We start from the raw sequence: 20288 nt of genomic DNA on the forward strand, positions 1-20288 counted from the left end.
ACTCCACAAGTTTGTAACAAAGGCTTTACCATAAAAAAAATCTTTAGTCTCCAAACCCAAACCGAGATGAACGTGGTGAAAACATCAGGGTTGTTTACTTTAGAAAGCTCCAGCCAGAGCCACAGAAGAGATTATCTTTCACAGGATGTGTAACAGCGCGTTGTTTCACGTGTAAAATCAGGGTGTCCCTCTGAGCTATCATTTAAAAACGGTGTTGTTTTGACATCGTTGAGAAAAGCTGAGCATGTATCATTATTTAACATAATCATATGTCATCAGATTTTGTAGCTTTATTTTGAAATCGTGGAGCTGACTTCCGGTATTGCCTGCCTGACTTGACGCAGCAGTGACTATGGTAGTGCCGCTAGCTCAATGCAGACGGTGTGACGTCAGCCAGAGTCGGTCAGCTGGCTCCTCCATCTGAACAGCAGGGAGAGCCTCTCCCATAGGGAGACATCACCATCAACGCCCGAGCCTGGCCAGCAGCGTCGGCCGCCCGCTGGAAGGGGGAACAAAACATGGAGGAAACGATATTATAGTGGTGGATCGGGAGTCGGCGGGGATCGAGAGCGTTTAGATTATTTATTTACTCTTATTTATTTATTAATTTATTTATTTCCCCTGCCAGCAATGGCCGGGATCCATGGCTGCGGTTGCTGAGAGGCAGGTGCAATATCATCGACGAAGGCATTTCGTTCCTGGGCATGGGCTCAACGAAGGCCGATCCACAGGCTGGCCCACTCCACATCCACTGCTCCCCGGATCAGATGCTCTCTGCGGGAGGAGAGCAGTAGCTGGGCCGCGTCTGGAGGCGATACAACGGGCTGGTGGTGGAGGAGGAGGGGGCCCTCTTTACATCAAAATATTAGAGCCAGTAATTTCAAGGTTATGCGCCGTTACTCACAGCAACAGACAGTGTTCGTTCAGTGAATCTGGGCTGCTGCAACATGACATAGGTGTCTTTATTTGCAGAAGGTCTGTGATTGAATGTCACTCTTTTTCTGCGGTGATCGGATCCAAACCTTGTGAAAGTCTCGCCTTACAGGCCTGAAAAACGGTTGAGCGCAGCCTCCTCATCTGGAAAACAGAAGTCGGTTCCAGTTGCCAAGATGATGGAGCTGCAGATAGACGAGGTGGTCTACCAGGACGACTACGGCTCCGGCTCCGTGATGTCGGAGCGCGTGTCGGGTTTGGCCAACAGCATCTACCGGGAGTTCGAGCGGCTGATCCGCAGCTATGACGAGGAGGTAGTGAAGGAGCTGATGCCGCTGGTGGTGAACGTCCTGGAGAACCTGGACGCGGTGCTGACCGAAAACCAGGAGCACGAAGTGGAGCTGGAGCTGCTGAAAGAGGACAACGAGCAGCTCATTACCCAGTACGAAAGGGAGAAAGCGCTTCGCAAGCAGGCAGAAGAGGTGAGTCACCCCCGGTTTGACGGGCCTCTATACCGCATCATCACATCTAGCTTCACGCTGCTTCCTTCAGTCATGGTGCTCTGTCTGAACTGAGAGGTTTCACCAGACATGTGACTCATGTTTAGGCCTGTGACATGAGCTTATTTTTGGTCTCAATGCACTGCAGACAATGCTGACAAATGTCCAACACTGTCTTCTATCAAGCGGTTAAAAATAAAATATATAACCCTGTAATAAACGTAGTTAAGCCTATCATACCCGTTTTATAGCAGAACTGCTTATAAAGTAGGCCTATCTCAAAGATGTACTCAAACTCTACTTATGTTTGTAAAAATACTTTTACTACATAATAATACCCAAACCAAAATAACAAAGGATTATAAATTACATTTTGTTTTGTACAAGTTTTGTTTTACTTTAGTAGGTAACCTCAGGTGTGTAGGCCTAGTTAAGAGACACCCGTGCAAAGTTTGAAGTGTAGTAAAGCAAAAGAATAAAGTCCTGCAAAATGGAAATGATTTAGAAAACAAATTTTTTTATTTAAATATGCTTTCCAGGAATATTGCAGCAATACCATACCAGTTAAGCAAATATGTTGAGGTCTAAATACAGTCACTATATCGCAGACAAAGTGATGTTTCTTTAGGAAATGGTTGCAGCAGAGTAAATGTGTACAGTATGTCAGCTACTTTATGCAAGAACATGCAAGTAAACATTACTCAAAGATTAAACATATTATTACTTATAGTCAGTGTTGAAGCCAAACTGTCATAGAAACACATTTATATGTATCAATAACAGCATTTTTATTGACTACTACAACTGTTCATACTACTACTAGATCTGCTAATACCACTATACTATTTTTGGACCTACCTTAGTTTATATAGTTTTTTACTATTACAGGTGTTACTGTCACAACTACTTCTGCTCCTACTACCACCGCCACCATTATAACTACTAACAGTGCTTCCACCACTGTAAACATTAATGCTAACTAACAACAAAATACAAATGTCTATTTTTACAATAAATAAGATAAATTAGATTCTTTTTTAGTGCTTTTTTATTATACCTGAGCTTCCACACAGCACAGCTGAAGTCTCAGATGTAAATACATATGCAAATACAAAGTTATGACATGATAACGCACATACAGTATATGGTGACAAAGGGACAGTCAGCACAGCTTTGACAGATGAATCCTGTAAGCATGACTATCAGTGGGTGTTTCCACTTAAAAACACAGCAAAAACAGGAACAGGAACACAAACAACAAAAGTGGAAATCAATATGAAGCTATTACATTACTGGCCAAGCTCCACCTCCTTTCTCTGACCAGTGTAACAGCAGCCGTGGGATCCAGTAGGCATCATAAAGCAACTTTAATCCTGCTCCCATCCAAAGAGGCCTCAGCATATCACTGGCAGCCCTGCTACTATCAGCTTAGCTCAGCTTTTAGTCTGTTTCATCATCTGCTCTCCCCAATGTGTTTCCTCCCTTTGTCGGTTATCCGGTTGGTTTTCCCTTTAAGCCGGTAATTTAATTTAGAGAGGACTTGCTGCTTCATGTTAATATTTCAGTGTTAGCATATTTAAGCTTATTTTAATGTCATGACAGGAAACAATCCTTTATTGTAAAAACGTGGTTGCATTGTAAGTATTAATACTTGAAAGCCAACAGGTACCGCAGATAACAGTAGGATTTTTAAGTGACAGATGCCAACAGGTCCAGACATGGTTTTTGTTTTTTTCTTAACATTAATACCAAAATCGAAACTCAAAGTTTCTGTATGATAACTTGCTGGTGATGAAGAAAAGGGGTAATCATTATTAACAATAACTGTATATTCCTTGGATATAGCTACCTAAATCAGACACTGAGCTGGGGGAAGGTCTGTTTTAGCTCAGTGATAAAACATGCTTTAAAAGCAGACTTTATCTTTCCTCGAGATCTTGAAAATGACATTGGTCATTTCAGTTTAAAACTGTAACACATTCAAGTGTCTGATCCTGCTTCTCTTTTTTCGTCCAATGATATATTTTGGCTCACCGGACAAGAGAAAACCTAGATTTAAAACTTCATATGTGGCACACACGGTCATAATTTGAATTATATTCCCCTATCATCACATTATCAATTAGGTCTATAATGTTTATTTTCTGTATCCGGGGAAGGTTGTGGTGAGTGTACGGGCACATTGACGCAGAGGAGGTGCTGGTACTGTTTTCCTCTGCTGACTGCCCAACAGTACTGAAGCAGTTGGCAGTGAAGTGCCTTGCTCAGTAGTTTTTACGAGAATATTGTTGTATTCTTTCACTTTCTATGTCTGGATCCTTTCAGCAAAAACTGGGATTCATATTGGACCCACACCTATAGAATGTTAAGCTTTGGCCTTATCTATATCTTAAGCAATTTAACCAAGTCAGATTTTAATATAATATAGTCATCTTTTATGATCAACTGTATTTGATTGTTTCTTGATTTTCTTTGTCGTTCGGGACTCTAAGGTTATGTTTGCAGCCAGTGAGAAAAGGTTACATCTTCAACTCAAATTAGGTGATGCATTTGAATGGAATAAAAAAGCAGAGAGACAGTTTTGTCTGACTATCCGAGGGGGATAATGGGGGATGGGACAACGTGCGAGGTGTGGGGAATCATAGGAAATCAATAGTGCACAGAGCACACTGAGGGAGCCTGGCACTGTAGCCTGATTTGTGCTTATGAGGAGCAGAGACAAAACAACAACAACAGCAAAGAGAGAGAAACTGAGGATTAGAAAGCTGCAGAATGGGCGACTTAACGCACAGATCGGACAGAGGGAAAAGCTAATGCAAAGAAATGGCAGTATGACAGAGAATCTCAGAAAACAATAACACACCCTCTAACAAGACACTGGAACAACGAGCAAAAAGGGGATCAGATTACAAGGTTATTAGGCTCAAGCTAATGGTAAACAAAGCCACAGCTCCCTGTCTGCTCATATAGCTTTCACCAAGATAACCAGGATTACAGTTACTAAAGTGTGCTTAACAAGTTCAGCCATTTTGTAGCATCTTTATTGTTTTCGGTTTTGTTCTGCAGGCCGCCTGATGGAGTGATCCATCACTTTGTATCACTAACACTTTCCACAGACAGTAAAGTGTAAACAGTAACCAATAGATCATCTCTGCCTCTGAACATGCTCTTATCACATTCTCTCTTGATGTGATTTGCTTTAGTCAGTTGTACACGGAAAACTGATTTTAACTTATCAGCTTCAATCCATATGAACTGCAGATTCGACATGGTCACAAATAAATTTTTCCACAACCGCTATGTGACCTGAGAAATTTTCTTTAAGATTTTTTTCTACTGGGCGCCTGGTTAGCTCACCTGGTAGAGCGGGCGCCCATATATAGAGGTTTACTCCTCCACGCAGCGGCCGCGGATTCGACTCCGACCTGCGGCCCTTTGCTGCATGTCATTCCCCCTCTCTCCCCTTTCAAGTCTAAGCTGTCCTATACAAATAAAGGCAAAAAAATAAATAATCTAGGATTTTTTTTTACTAATTACAAACAAACAGAGACATGCTACTGTCACTTCGCTCTCTGTTCAGGCAGTACACCCTGTAAATAGTTGGAAGTGTGACCACATCACAGTCAAAAGCACTTAGCTACGGTTTGGCAGGAAAGCACAATAGCTTCAATCAGTCATTACAGGGTTACCTAATGAATTAATCATACTGGACAGAATAACACAATATTCCAGCCCATAAACACAAACATTGTGTTATTCTACCTGTGTAATTATTGTTTGCATAAATCAAATGTCCTTTTCATAATGCACCACTATGTTTTTTTTTTAAAAGTTTCTAGTTACCAAACCACTACATACTGTATGCTTCACCTCCTTAACCATAAATTTTAATAGTAAATACTGCAGAGATGGGAGAGGTTAGGTGTCTGATGCAGGTAAATGTGGTTGATAGAGAAGTGCATTTGAAGGGCATTACAGTAGGACGTGTTCCCAGTCCAAGGGGATACGACGAAGGGTAGTATTTCGTGAAGCTGTGGTCTGCTGCCCTGAAGGTATAACTACTGTACAGCATAATGGTGGTCACTAGTTTTAGGGCATTTCAATTAGCCCATTACATTTTTAATTTTATAAAGAAATCCAATCGGGTCAGAAAACACACCTGCTTTTTTCTATTTAGAGAAGAGTTTTTTTGCTCTAGAAAACAACATGCAGGCCCTCGGATATGAATATTAAATGTTATGAGAGATGGAGAATGTGTATGTAGTCAGATTTGTTATTGGATATAAAACTTTGGTTATTATATTGATAGCAAAGTTCCAAAAACAAAACAGTAAGACGGCTGTATATTCAGCTTGGTAGTTGATAATAAGATGCAAATCCAACTAGAAATGTGAAGGTGTCATTCATTGTCATCGTTGATTTTCCTAAAGAATATTGTCTTGTTAAAGGGCCCAGCAAGAAGAGTAACATATTTCAGCTACCTCTTGCTGAAATGACTAATTGGTTCTGCATCTGACAAACAAGTAGGGTTTTTTGTTCTCCACAGTGCTAAATATCATTATTAGTAGTTGTTGTATCATACTGAAGGTCATCACATTGTAGCACTTGTCTTTTTTGTGTGGTGCATAGCTGCTGCCTATTCCTGGTTCAATCTCCCTGCAGTCAGAGGATTACAGTATTAAGACTTTGTGGACTTGCTGCACTGAAAAAGGGCATCATTGTGAACAGCTTTATATAATCATAAACATGCAATGGGAAAGGGAAGTAGACAGCTCTGTGTTTTCCTGTTCCTCAGTACACAGTGGGGCCAACCGAGGTATTTCATAGAGCTGTTGGCAATTTCCTACCTTTCTGTAAGAGGCAGAGGCTTTATTAAAAAGAACATGTTTCTCACCCAAACACCCACACTTAGTCTTTGACTCATCCAGGCCAGACGGCACAGTTAGTGTCGCTGAAAGGTGATTGCCGCTGTGAACAATTTCATTAGTACATGACAACACTGTGTATTAACCACAAGCATAGTAATCTTAGTGTGCATTGTTCTTTTCTTTATGATTTCCTCATAATCGAATCAATATACAATACTTACAGTGTTGTATAACTTTTCACTTTTAGTGCAGTTTGTGATTGTATATTTCCAGCCTAATTTTTGTTCATGTCTCTTTCATCAGAAATTCATTGAATTTGAGGATGCGTTGGAAGCTGAGAAGAAGGACCTGCAGGTGCAGGTGGAGTTTTTGGAGCTGCAGACGAAACAGCAGGAGCTCAAGACAAAGAACTATTCTGACCAGAGTAAGTGGACAGACATCCTTACTACAAGCCTCTGTGTTCCCATAAAATATACCGTACTGTGCACACGTGGCTGCTCTTGATGAATGTCCCAGACCTAGATTATGATGCCTTTGTTCAATTTATGAATACTGGCATGCATATTTGATTGGCTCTTTAGTTTTGTTTTCTTTGCCACCTGTAAGATGTTTTCTGTGTGGAGTCTGGACCCAAACAGGTAAATAGCTTAAATACTGGCGAGTAAGATTGGTTCTCTCTTCGCTCTAACTGTCAGAGTGCCTCCTGTTTTTTTTTCTTGCTGTTAAACTGTTCTCTCTCTGTCTCCTAGTCACACGGTTGGAGGAGCGAGAATCAGACATGAAGAAAGAGTACAATGCTCTGCACCAGCGTCACACTGAAGTAAGAGCAAACATTCAGCCTAACAACTTTACAAATGGAGTCCCTAGACCTTTCATTTCTAGCATTATCTCTTACATTTCCATATCCAAAATTCACCAAACATACATGCCTGTTAACTAATAATTTGAATACTGTTTATTAATACTGTTTTATTAATTATCCTCAAATGCCCCAGCTGTTATCTTAATAAGGTAAAATATTGTGGTAAAGGAGCATACCAATATTGTTGCTTTTTTAGGCCATTCTCCACAAATCAGATGCTTTACTCTGGTGCCGACCATTTCTTCAAAACCATATTGTTTTACCTATTAAATGTTTCATCCTACATTCCAGGCAGCCATTGGTTTCAGCTAAGGAAGCCCTTGTAAGTGCAGACATGTTTGTTACTGTTATGGATCACCTAACAAACAAATCTCTATAAATGAATGGAAAACAATGGCTGCCTGGAAAGGAGAGAAACACAATTTGAACATTGAAAACAAAGTGTGTGCATTTAAATAAGTCTTATGTGATGTGACGTAAATAACCAGCAATAAGCAAAAGCCCTAGTATATGGTCCTTTGAGCTTTATAATCTCACAATATGATTGTCCTTTTTGTTCACAAAATTGTATCCAGAGTTTTCCAACATTTAGTAGATTATATATCTTGTAATTAAATCATTTTTAACCTTTTACATGCAACTCCTTTACACACCGGTCCAGGGGTGTCTCTCCTGCTTTCTCATATAGTTTTCCTCTCCCTCATTTCTGACATCTTTTCTTTTTCTTGCCATCGTGCATCACAGATGATCCAGACATACGTCGAGCACATAGAGCGGTCCAAATTGCAGCAGGCAGGGACCAACAGCCAATCAGAAGGCCCCGGCTGTGGACGAACGTGAGTTGTTTTACGCATGTGTTTTTGGGTGTAAATGTGTATATCTTTGTGTGGATTTGAATTGTAACTTTCACCCATCGTCTTGTTGCTAACGTTTCATGTTTTTGTCATGAATGTATTAGGCTTTTCATGTTTCAACATTGTCATTGTGTTGATGCTGGCATTTGTTTGTCAGGAGCCATGATGAACAGCTGCTACTTTTTACCCATTGACAAAGAAAAGAGGAAATGTACAAAGAAACCTGTCAGCCATTATGAGCCTTGTGGGTAGAAGAAGAGCAAATTAGAAGAAGAGCAAAGTTTGGAGTTAATATTCCAGCTTGCAGGGTTCAGCAATTGGCCGACCCATGAGTTCTGAAAAGAGTTCGGTGCAGCTTCTGTAGCTGAGCTGCAGATTAGTCACGTTCACTATACACACAGTATCTTAAAAATCTGTTCAGCTACACCGTCCAAGGCATTTGTAATCCTACAAATCGTCATCAACTGTTAGAAACAATGCCCTGAATGAGGCCGTTGTTTCTCATGATAGTTTGTTTTTTGTTGTGATTATTTTAGTATTGTTGTTATTGCTGATTATCTGGATCCGTTTTAATAGTAATAAGTGAAGAAAAAGTGCAGAATTGTAAAATTGTTTTAAAACTGGAGCCAACTTGTAAAGGTGAAATTGTGTGTGTGTGTGTGTGTGTGTGTGTGTGTGTGTGTGTGTTTGTCATTTCATGTCTCATGGCATGTTCCTGTCTCTTGTTTTTTTCTAATCATTGTCTGTCTGTCTGTCTGTCTGTCTTGCTGGCTTGCTCTCTGTTGCTGCTGTTTGCACAGTCAACGCCATAAATGGAGGAAAAGGTAAATGCAACATGGTACTACAACGGCCCTACCTTGGCTCTGCCGTCTAAGCCAGCCTGCTTTTGACTCAAAATGTGACTTAAGAATTGTCGATGCCCCTTCTCATATTTTTGCAGTGCCTCAAAAACTTGTGTAAAGAAGAATTCAATCATGCATTTGCTTTATTAGCTACTGATGCTTGTGACAATAATGTATTATTGTGATGTAAGCAACTTACAAGCAGATGTAAGTAGATGTGGAAACATTGATTTGCAGCCTGCACACACAGTTTCAGTCAGTTTTGTTCAGGCATCATACAACCAACAAACTGCATGTTGTTAATCAGCCATACAAGGAACTAATTCCTGTATGATACATTTATAGGGATATCTTAAGATATCTTCTCTGTGTTGAGTTTTCCACAAACTGTCTGTAGTTGTCTGTATTGATGCCTCCGTCTTTTTGAATGACTTGCATCTGTATGCCCATCAAATTAAGAAAGCTCATGACTGGTGGACTGGACTGCATGCCCTCGAAGCCCTTGTTGCTTCTTGTTGTAGGGCTTGTAAATCAGCCATTTTGCCTTTCCCCTAAAATCTCTATCCCTGTCTTGCTCTATTTTCACATTTATGCAGGTTTGAGTGCAGCCATTTGCTGTTTCTATGTGGAATTCCTCATGTGTGTGTGTGTGTGTGTGTGTGTGTGTTTTTTCTGGGTGCTCCAGTTTTCTCCACACAGTCCAAAAACATACAGTTTAACACTTATTCACATTCTTGCCAAGAGTTAGAGGAGAAATTTGATACCACTCTTAGTGACAGTAGTATCAATCTTCTCATCTAACTCAGCATAAGAATAAGCGTATTTCCAAAATGTTGTCCGGGTTGTTTTGGGCCTTGCATCTAATGCATGCCAGGAAAAGCTCCAGCCCTGTAGAAGAAAAAGTGATAAATAAATAGAATAAATGAATAAACAATAATCAGTCTCACTTTAGTCTCCACTCCTCTCTGTGTCTCCTCTGCCAGCAGCAAAACGGAGCGCCCGCCTTCATTGAGTCTGTACCCCAGCGGTGAGGGCATGGTACGTGGGGGTCTCGGGGGGGCTAGGATGATGCCCGGGAAAGACATCTGGCAGGTCAGCGATCTCGGCCAGTCGACCTTCTGCTCTGCCTATCAGGTGGGACAGACAGCGGCCCTGTCCTTCTCTGTGACCACAACCGCAGCCTGGGGAGTGGAAGTGGGAGGGGCCGGTCTTACTGCTGCCTGTCCTGCTAGCCACAACCACACGGACCACCTCCCTCCTTGTGTCACTTTTTAGGAAACTATTTTATTCACATCACTTGGAAAGCTACCCTTAAAAGTCAGCCACTGAGTTTTCTTTATAAATGTGTAGAGCTGTATAAGCTTCTACTTATGTTTTAGTTTATATTAAGTTTTTAATGTCCGTTGTTTTTTAAAACTAGTGCTTTATCTGTGAGAGAAACAGTCAAGATAAGAAAAGAAGAGGACAGTCTTTTCTTTCTTTGGTATTGTGGCTTCTCCTGGTATTTAGCTTTGAAAACAAGCTGAGCTCATAGTGCACATGAGTTAGATACCCTTATTTACTAAGTTGTGTTACTAGTTGAATAGAATATGTTCTGTGTGACAGTGACTTTAACATGCTGGACAACCTGTAAACCTCCAACTTTTTTTTAAAGTATTTTACTGTGGATGAATTCAGAACTCAAAAACTTGAGCTACCTACTTGACCTGTTAACTTCCCTAAATAATTCAATATGGAGCATTTTTTCACAGAACAGCTAAGTTATTTGTATTCATGGGTTTCATGCATCAAGAAGTCACTGAAAATTTTACATTTTTTGACATCACACCAAAGTTGCCCAAGATTTGACAAAGATTAACACTAGGAGTTTAAATGTGGAATCTGTGTGCAAAACTTTAACTCTTCCAAAATAACCAAAAAATTAAGTAAATCAATTGCGTCATTCATGACAACATGAAGCCTAGAAAACTAAAGGGAATTGTACCACAAAACACGCGAGCTGCTTACAAGAAAGTCATATTTGTCTCTATCTGGTATTATTTTGCCAACAAACTGCCAGTCACACCAGATGCTAAAAATACACAGATGCTAAAAATACAATGAGTTGTGCAGATGTTTTAGGTAAAAATGTAGTGCCATATAATGCTCATAAAAAAGCTGTTTGTCTCTTGCTTCCATGTCATCGACTCAAACCACCAAGGAGGATGGATCAGAGTCCGACTCAGTGGCGGCTACACCCAGCAGCACAGGAAGCAAGTCCAACACACCCACCTCCTCCGTCCCCTCCGCCACTGTCACCCCCATCAACGAGGGCTTCCTCCCACAATCTGAATTTGATGCGATGCGGGCTGGGAACCGCAGGAAAAGTGCCAAGCGACTCAGCCGGAATATGGAGGTGCAGGTTTCCCAGGAAACCAGGAATGTCAGCATCGGTAAGAGGGTGTCAAAAATCCGCCCTACGACAGTGGTCTTTTTTAGGCCAGGGACCCCTTAGCTAAAAGAGAGACCGAGTAGGGACCCCCTACTGCATATATTGTATACAATTGAGTTGCATATTAAACTGGGCCGAATGGATGAAAGAATTTGGTCATTATTCATACAACATGTTTTAATATTTAACATACATGTGGAAGGCACAATGAATCTTTAATCTTAACTGTAAGGCTACCATAGTGGCTACTTTACCTATAGTAAGATTATCTTCAATATGTAAAAAAAAAATCCTCCATTTCAGACATTTTAATTTTTGAAAAAAGAAACTTTCAAAAAAATATATATTTTAAATAATTTGGCGGCCCCCCTGCACTAACTCTTAGGACCCCCTAGGGGTCACCCTGTTGAAGATCTATTTAATTCAATTCAATTTTATTTATAGTATCAAATCCTAACATGAGTTATCTTGAGACACTTTACAGATAGAGTAGGTCTAGACCACACTCTATAGTTTACAAAGCCCCAACAATTCTAGTAATTCCCCCAAGAGCAAGCATTTAGTGCGACAGTTGCGAGGAAAAACTCCCTTTTAGGAAGAAACCTTGGCAGTCCCAGGCTCTTGGTAGGCGGTGTCTGACGGTGCCTGTGATCTCTGCCCTACGACCTTTGTTCCCTCAAAAATATTCGAGTGGTGCAAAGTGCAAAAAATATATATAATCAAAATGTTTCTAGTCTTCCAACATTCAGTTCCGTTCCTGTTTCCGTCATGTTTTTCCAGGTATGGGAAGCAGCGATGAGTGGTCTGAGTTTCAGGAGATCATTGATTCTACCCCTGAGCTGGATATGTGTGTGGACCCCCGTGTGTATGGAGGAGGAAACAGGTACAAATACACTGCGGCTGCACTGCACATATTGACAGTGCACAGTGAAAATCCTGCATTAAAGCCCAGTTGTTACTAAACATCTACACGTCATGTAACTTTTAAAGCAAATGCTGCCTTTTATGAAGTCCAGTTTTCTTTCATTCTACTTTGGTGTGAAAAAACAACTTGCAGAGACTTTGCTTGCTTGAGTTAGCTAATTCAACATAGTGAACATCATGTCTGCAGTTATTCTTTGTTGAAGTTAGGGATGGTTTTTTTTTGTATGCAGATTTATAGTCAGTTTCATCCAAACAAAGCGGGTAGCAGTTACTTGACCCTATTCAGCTGAAGTTAAAATTAGAAAATCACTAAGGCTAAAGTTGCCAGATATTTGATGGAAGTGTTACACATGTGCTGGACTGCCATAACAAAGTCTCATATTTTGATTAAAATGAAATATGGGTTTTCTCTCACTGACCTTAATGTGTAAATATTAATAGATACTGTTGGCATCTTCTCATTGGTGGTTTTTTGTTACCCACCTGTGTTTACATATTTAAGGTTTTGGTGTTGTTTCCCAGTATGAATTTTATAAGGTGAAAGTCTGAGGACCAAAATGCCATAATTTAGGGAAGTGACCGGCAGTGAGCAAAATATTTTTGGTCCTTTCACAACTATTGTAATGAAATCTAATGCATGTTTCAGCCCCTCTCAGGGCATAGTGAACGAGGCCTTCGGCATCAACACCGACTCTCTCTACCACGAGATCAAAGACGCCAAGTCGGACATCATTGGAGACGTTGATGCAGGCGCCGAGCTGCTAGGTATGAATAGAACTTTGACTGCCATAACTTTTGCTGGTTCATTAGTTAAAATACTTAATCCTAACCCTTGAAGCTTGGCAGTAAAGTTGAAGCAAATTTTGCCATGATATCACTTTGCTGGTTGCAGCTTAGTGAAATCCTTCTCTTTTGCTCAGTTGTAAGTATTTCATTTCAAAGGAAATGCCTGAACACTGCTACTGCCTTCTTCACCTCCTCCTGAGGTGATCATTGTTCACCATGAACTGGTGAAAGTGAAGCTTGACTTCTATGCTAACATGACAATATGTGATATTACTTAGTAATATCAGATTCAGTGCAGATCCAAAGGAAGGGAAGTAATGGCGGATGCATGAACACATTACACAATGTTAGCAATTGTTTTGGCTTTGCGTAACTGCAGGGCAGGAACTCCATGTGAGGCTGTGCGAATATGCCACTGCACTGACTCTGACCTTTTACCTTGCATGGCCGAGGCTGGATTATACACTCCATGGCAGCAGCTCATCCCTGTATCACATCCTGAAAAAACATACAATCTCTCTCTGGCTGCACCCCAACCTCAGCTGCCCATTCATGCAGTGTTACTTTTATTTTGTATTGTGTCTTTCTACTTTGTTTTTTTTTTTTCTCTCTCTCTCTCTCTCTCTCTCTTTATGGGGCAGAGGCATGTTTAATGCAGCCAATTTCGACGGCTGCAAGTTTAAGCAGATCTTATTTTTAAAAGTTGAGTTTATTCTATTTCTCAGATTTCATTGCACTTTATATTTATGCTTATTGATTATCTTAGATGTACATTGTCAGTCTCTGTTTTGGGCCAATACACTTTAAGGGAACCTGGTGGATTTTGTTTATTCATTTCTGGGTTGTTTTGATTTTTGTGCAGCATAATTAGAACGGGAGATTTGATCCGTCTTCTTCTAACTTCTCACCCCGTTTCCTTTTTTTCTCTTTTTTTTATGTGCTTCTGCTGGTGACACCCATAGGCGAGTTCTCAGGTGTGTATCTGAACATGCATTGGTTGGTATATATTTTTATACTCTTTCGACTCCTCTCTACTTTCTAAACTCCACATCTAAGAGTAGATATTGACCAGTGTATACAAATTACAAAAAAGGCATAACTATAGTTGTAGCATGTTGTTATTCATTTATTGCTTGGTTAAGCAATTGGAAATTTGGAAATTTTGATGATACAGTAGATGCCCATTCTTCTCACACATGCAGTAAAACCGTTTTTCGTGTTCCTTTAAAGTCACAGTGAAAATGTTTTGATCTTTAGTGATTGCCACAAGCTGTCAGTCTGCATACCCTACGTTTTCAGCCAATTTTATTAAAAAACAAACAAACGCAAAAAACACACTTTTCTCCCAGACTTATAGTATATCGTGTTGGTTTGGAATGACCCTCCCACCCAGCATCATGTTAAAACAGGAAATGCATAATTTCACAGAAGCAATATGCTCTTAAAATTCTGTTTCACTGGGACTCTAAAATAAATCTGATGCTATTTTAATAACTTATCTGTTGGGCCACAGAAATATTCTTTTGTTTCAGTTTGAAGGCCAAATAGCAGCTTTTGTGTTCTTGAGCCCTGCTGCTCTTCCTCAAGTCTAAATTAATAAATGCTTATCAGCATCCTCTCTCTTTTCTCTTCCATTCCTGTCCTTCTCTTTTTCCTTTCTGATCCGTGGCCTCTCCTCCTCCTCTCTCCAACCTTTCTCCCCTCCTTTCTTCTTCTTTTGCCTCCAGTCCGTGATGATTTCTTCGGTAAGGCGCACCTTGCCTATGCTCATGGTCACATTTGCTTGTTGTGTCATTCTCTGGCCTCTAGCTTTCACATGCTTCTGGTTCCTTCTTCCTGTCCTTTATTTTGTGTATTTACATTGTTTTAAAATATACAACCTTTGCATCTCACGTACCTAATTTTTAGAAATTTGTCAATAACAAGCTGCTCATTTGTAGAACATTGAAATAAAAATACCCTTTTGTTCAGAAAGGAAACGCTACTAGTCTGTAGGGCTGTGTATTGGCAAGAATCTGGCGATACGATACGTATCACGATACATGGGTCAATATATTGCAATATATTTTGATACTGTGCATAAGGCGATATATTGGGATTTTTTTAAAAGTATAATTTTAGAAAAACTAATATTTAAAAAAAGACATGATTTGCATAAAAGTCAAAGAAGTTTACTTTAGGTAAACAATTCAGTACACAGAAAATCAAACTGCCAGTTTGGGATTGTGGTTCACAGGTTCATAGTGAGCAAATTTTTATATCATAAAGTAGGCCAAAGTTCAGCCATAGCTACATTGTTAGCTTCTAAAAAGTCAGGCACTGACACTAGTGGTGCATCTCAGCATAGCCATCTAGCGGTAGGGGGTTTAAACACAACATAAACATGAACCACTGTCTTACATGAATATTTTTGCACGTAAACTAAAAAAAAGGTATTGCGTTCGATATTGCCTTTTTGAAAATCTATATAGTATTGCTAAATAAAATATCGTGATACTCAAGTGTATCGTTTTTTTTCTTACACCCCTACTAGTCTGGAGAAAAATCAAATGGTAAAAAGAGAGTGCACTCAAGATAAAACTGTGAAAGTGCATGTCTTGGAAAGTCTTTTTTATTCCATTAAGATGGTGTGTTTACTACCTGTAGTGAACATCAGTTGTCCACTTTAGTAAATTACAATGAACAGAGAACCAAAGCATAGGAACAAATTGATGTATCAGAAATAGTTATGTTCATCATGAAATAAATCTTCAGGCTGCCCTACTCACCACCTTCAAAGTCCAAGAAATATGTGATTTAATTTTAGATAGTTGGTGGCGGTTAGCAGTTGCTGCCTTAAGTTGACACAAGTTGAACCCAGAAAGATGTGCACTTCTTTTTCTGCCTTTGTAAGGTTTATGTTGTGATATGTGATCTGACTGAGGTATTCTAATCCATTGTCCACTGCGTCTTTTACTAGTCTTTTAACACACCCTATACAAGAAGCTCTTGGCTTTTTGTTTTTGTTTGTTTCTCATGTCCAAATTCTTCTGTGTTAAAACTTCTGCTGTTTGTGTGCTTGGCTTCTGCTGCACAGTGCTTGCTGCTTGCACATACAATTTTAAATTAATGTCTGGCAATGATTAAGATGATTAAGATTTAATTATAAAGTTAATAGGTTGAGCATGACATCAATCAACCCTGAAGTCTGAATATATGTGCACCCATGGAGCTAGATTGAGTTTTGATCAAATGACATGTCATATTTTGAGGAGAAGAATTGTTATGATTGTGCTGTTCTCATCAGTTGGCATTCTATTAAATGTTAAAACGATAGTTAAAGATGCTCAAGAACTCCTCCCAGCTGTCTCTGCCTGAACAGGAGTCAACTACTTTTCAAACAATTTTAGTTTCATGAGTGTTTACTTATTGTTCTCCCAATATATAACATCAAACGTTCCTTTTCAACCTGATTTAGCTTTTGTTGTTAATACATGTGCTTAAATCAATAATTTGGCAATTATTTTCATTTCGTTGAATTATCAAACCTTTGGCTTTTGTGTTTTTTTTTTTTTTTCATCATTTACCTTGGTTGGTCTGTAAGACAGCATTGCCACAGACAGACCCTCTGGGAAATGCATTTTGCTTATCGATCAATGGATTTATTGATTTATGGATGTTGTGTATTGTGTGTGACGATTAACAGAGATGTGAATGTGACTGTTTCAGGGATGGGTAAGGAGGTGGAGAACCTGCTGACAGAGAACAAACAGCTCCTAGAGACCAAGTAAGAGACACAGAGAAGTGTCTGTTAGTGTTAATCCTTCATCCTTATACTCCTTCTATCCTTTTAGATGTGTCTTATATCAACTGAAATAGTTGTTAGTAGTTTGTGCTCTAAAATAGGTTTAAATGAGTGTGACATTTCTATGGTTGGTTCATGGTGTTTAATAATCAATCTTCTGCTTCAGTAGGTTTATTGGCCATATTTGTGTGTGTGTGTGTGTGTGTGTGTGTGTGTGTGTGTGTGTGTGTGTGTGTGTGTGTGTGTGTGTGTGTGTGTGTGGATATCTTACTTCCTGCTCTTCGCTTCTACAGAAATGCTCTCAACATTGTGAAAAATGACCTTATTGCCAAAGTGGACGAGCTGTCAGGGGAGCAGGAGGGGCTGAGGGAGGAGCTGGAGGCTTTGAGGCAGTCTAAGAACAAGGTGGACGTCAGAGTCAAGGAGCTGGAAGAAGAACTCAAGAGGTGAAAATAGCACGTTTTTGCTTTTTAATAACATGACACGTTAACGGGAATAAATAATATATTCCTTCAAAATTGGTAATGGAATGAGAAATGCATTTGGAGAGGCTACATACAGCTGTAAAAATGTCAAATGCAAGTTAAAAAAGCAGTGCAGCAAGGCAATAACTTGTATCCCTCAACATAATGGCTTTAACTGTTGACCTGTAATCCAGACCTTAGCGATTACTAACTTATGTTACTAACCAAATGAATACATCCTGGCAACAGACGCAGAGGAAGAGTATCATAACGCACCCAAAGTATGAGAACCAGTGGACAAAATGTCTTATTACAGATGTCAGTTTTTCTGTGTTGTAGACAGAATCTTGTTCACTGCAAACTCCTGTAATTTCCTCTATTGATCATTCAGTAATTCAGAGTACTGATTGTAGCAGGTGGAACTGCCGAGTGTACTCCTTAACTGTGAAACTTTTACTTCCTCAGTTTCACTATTTTCTGGGGATACATTAATTTTGCTGTTGACCAGTTCAGATCATTTTCAATTTGTTCCCTTTATTCAGCCATGTTTACCTGTAGCTCAAATATCAAACGTCTGTGTATTACATCTGAGCAAAAGATTTCATAGTATATATATATATTTCAGGGTGGCAGCTTATTTGTGTTTATTTGAGGAAGTTGCTCACATTGTGATCTCACCTGGGCACAGTTCTAGAGGCTGAACAACACCCAATAAATCTTAAGGTACATTAAATACACTTGGGGTCTACGAAGCCAGACAGTTTTGAGAGAGGATCAAACTACGTCTGAGTTCAAAATTACTTACGAAGACACAGGATGTTATGCTTGTTTCTGGTTAAATCTCTTGTGCCCACAGAAGCTCCAGAGGTCCCACATTTCTCCCACTAATAGATGCTATCAGTGACTACCAGTCTCAGTGGACTCGTGGCATCAACTCGTTCCCTGCATGTTCAGAAGTTCACAAGCCAGAAGTAGAAATAACGTTTGTGTAATGCTGTTTTTGCTTTTGGGTTGGCTCCAGGTTAAGAGCAGAGGCTCTCGGTGCATCTCGGGACTCCAAGGATGAAGGAGGGGACGATGTGAGTAAATCTGTCTCTGTCCTCGTCTGCATTACTCATCCTATATATTGAATCAGTGTGCATGGAGATATCAGAGTTATTGTCTTTATCACGAGTATAATGAGAATCTCACATCGTAGAAAAAAAACAATGCATAGCAGCAGCTCTAATCTTTGCTTCATTAAACTACAGATTTTTGTTGGTTGTTTGGTAACATGACCTAAATACTGTCAGTATACTGCATACCTCTGCCTGTAAATCTGTGTTTTCAGACCTTGTTTAATTATTAAATGGCACTATGTTCTCGTGTGCCCAGTTTTCATCACCCATGCAGGACGGCGACATGACGATGACGCAGCGCCGACGGTTCACCCGGGTGGAGATGGCCCGCGTGCTGATGGAGAGGAATCAGTACAAAGAGAGACTGATGGAGCTGCAGGAGGCCGTACGGTGGACAGAGATGATCAGGTAGACGAAAGGAAGCTTTAAACTAGAGATGAAGGATTTGGATGGATGGATTAAACTCAACATATTAAAATGTTTGTCTAAATCAAGCTGCCAGTTCAACTCGACCCTCAAATTTATGAGCTGAATTTTGTGTTTTTTATACTAATGATCTTAAAGAAAAAGTATCTTTTAAAAACACTTAAGGTTGCATTGAGCCACACATTTATTTAAAATGTTATTTCAGTGTCCTCATTTTTTGTCTCTGCCTGTTTAGCCGTACTTTTATTTCTTTCCTTGGACTCACACCTCTGTTTCACCGTCAGGGCGTCCAGGGAAAGTCCTCAAATCCAAGAGAAAAAGAAGTCCACCATCTGGCAGTTGTGAGATTCTGCTTTTATTAAACATATTTACAATTAGAAAAACCCTGAATAAATGTCTTGGCCAACATCAAAAATAAAACCTCTTTCTCTTTCTCCCTCCATCCACCAGCTTTGCACGTCTCTTCAGCACATCGTCCAGCCCTCCGCCTGTCAAGCGGCCGTACTACAGCGTCAACATCCACTACAAGTCGCCCTCGCCGGCTGGTTTCTCTCAGCGACGCAGCCACACCATGTGTCAGATCTCCACCTCCAACCGCACGCTGGAGTTCTTCCCCGAAGAGTGAGCAACAACCAGCTACATACCGTCACTAAACCTACCTTTCGCTTCTCACTAAACCTCCATTTTTATCTGCTTCTCACTCGCTTTGGTCTAAACGCCTGGTTGCTTGCTCGCTTTGTGGCAGCTTGGAGAATAGAAAGCTTCCAGCATGGATCTAATGTGTGTTTAAATTAACACACTGTTCTCATTGTTAATGCCACCACATCCAATTCAGATAAATCTCTTCATCAAATATTCTGTCCTATCTGAATCTTGGGTTATAACGCTAAAGCCTTTCTAGATTGCACAGCTGTTATTAAAAATATGATTTGGAAAGATAATGTCCTTTTTAATGGTAGAACTTGTAAAGTTGCACATTGAACGTTTTAATTTTGATTGATAATGAACATGACGTCCAACGTGATTAAACATTTCTAATGCCTTCCTATTTTGAGTGTAAAGCAAGATTGGATGGCAGAGTTTGAGATATTTTTCTCAAGTTGTATTTTGCACGAATACTAAACATATTAAGAATATTTTCATAATTTTCAGTCTAGGGTCTTGAAACACATTGCTTGGTTTGAGCTAGAAAAAAAAGCTTAGCTAAAACATGTGCTGGTAACAACTGCTGTTGCTCTCTCTAGCTCTTGCTGCTGGCTGGCCTGGCTGCTAACGCTTCGCTTCTCTTTTCTCTTTTCTCTTTCCTCCCTCCCAACCTTTGCTTCTAGACTGGCCAGTAATGGTGTTGCATCTCTCCTCAGTGACTCAGCACTGTTGGCCCGCCGAGAGCAGCGGCGTGAACAGTACCGGCAGGTCCGTGAGCACATGCGCCGCGATGACGGCATCATGCAGGCCTGTGGCTGGAGCGTGCCGTCTCGCTTCAAACAGGTACACAC

General features: G+C 40.1%; 1 protein-coding gene across 23 annotated transcripts in view; it reads left to right on the forward strand.

The window, feature by feature from the left end:
* The first annotated feature begins 373 nt into the window (after positions 1-373).
* Positions 374-20288, forward strand: part of mapk8ip3 (mitogen-activated protein kinase 8 interacting protein 3) — a 28397-nt gene continuing 8482 nt past the window's right edge. For 3 of the 23 annotated variants that reach the window (XM_035996897.1, XM_035996905.1, XM_035996899.1), the window contains exons 1-18: positions 375-1415; positions 6605-6725; positions 7051-7121; positions 7908-7999; positions 8818-8841; positions 9843-9993; positions 11060-11291; positions 12071-12173; positions 12861-12979; positions 13963-13974; positions 14728-14745; positions 16709-16766; positions 17078-17230; positions 18270-18327; positions 18623-18774; positions 19077-19133; positions 19243-19413; positions 20121-20280. In XM_035996897.1, the coding sequence (XP_035852790.1) occupies positions 1110-1415; positions 6605-6725; positions 7051-7121; positions 7908-7999; positions 8818-8841; positions 9843-9993; positions 11060-11291; positions 12071-12173; positions 12861-12979; positions 13963-13974; positions 14728-14745; positions 16709-16766; positions 17078-17230; positions 18270-18327; positions 18623-18774; positions 19077-19133; positions 19243-19413; positions 20121-20280 (2058 nt within the window). In that variant the 5' untranslated portion in view covers positions 375-1109. Of the gene's footprint in view, positions 1416-6604; positions 6726-7050; positions 7122-7907; positions 8000-8817; positions 8842-9842; positions 9994-11059; positions 11292-12070; positions 12174-12860; positions 12980-13962; positions 13975-14727; positions 14746-16708; positions 16767-17077; positions 17231-18269; positions 18328-18622; positions 18775-19076; positions 19134-19242; positions 19414-20120; positions 20281-20288 lie in introns of all 23 variants that reach the window. The other 20 variants (XM_035996900.1, XM_035996919.1, XM_035996904.1 and 17 more) reach the window with 19 other exon arrangements.

The sequence above is a fragment of the Sander lucioperca genome, chromosome 21 (assembly GCF_008315115.2).
Source record: "Sander lucioperca isolate FBNREF2018 chromosome 21, SLUC_FBN_1.2, whole genome shotgun sequence".
Classification (NCBI taxonomy): Eukaryota; Metazoa; Chordata; class Actinopteri; order Perciformes; family Percidae; genus Sander; species Sander lucioperca.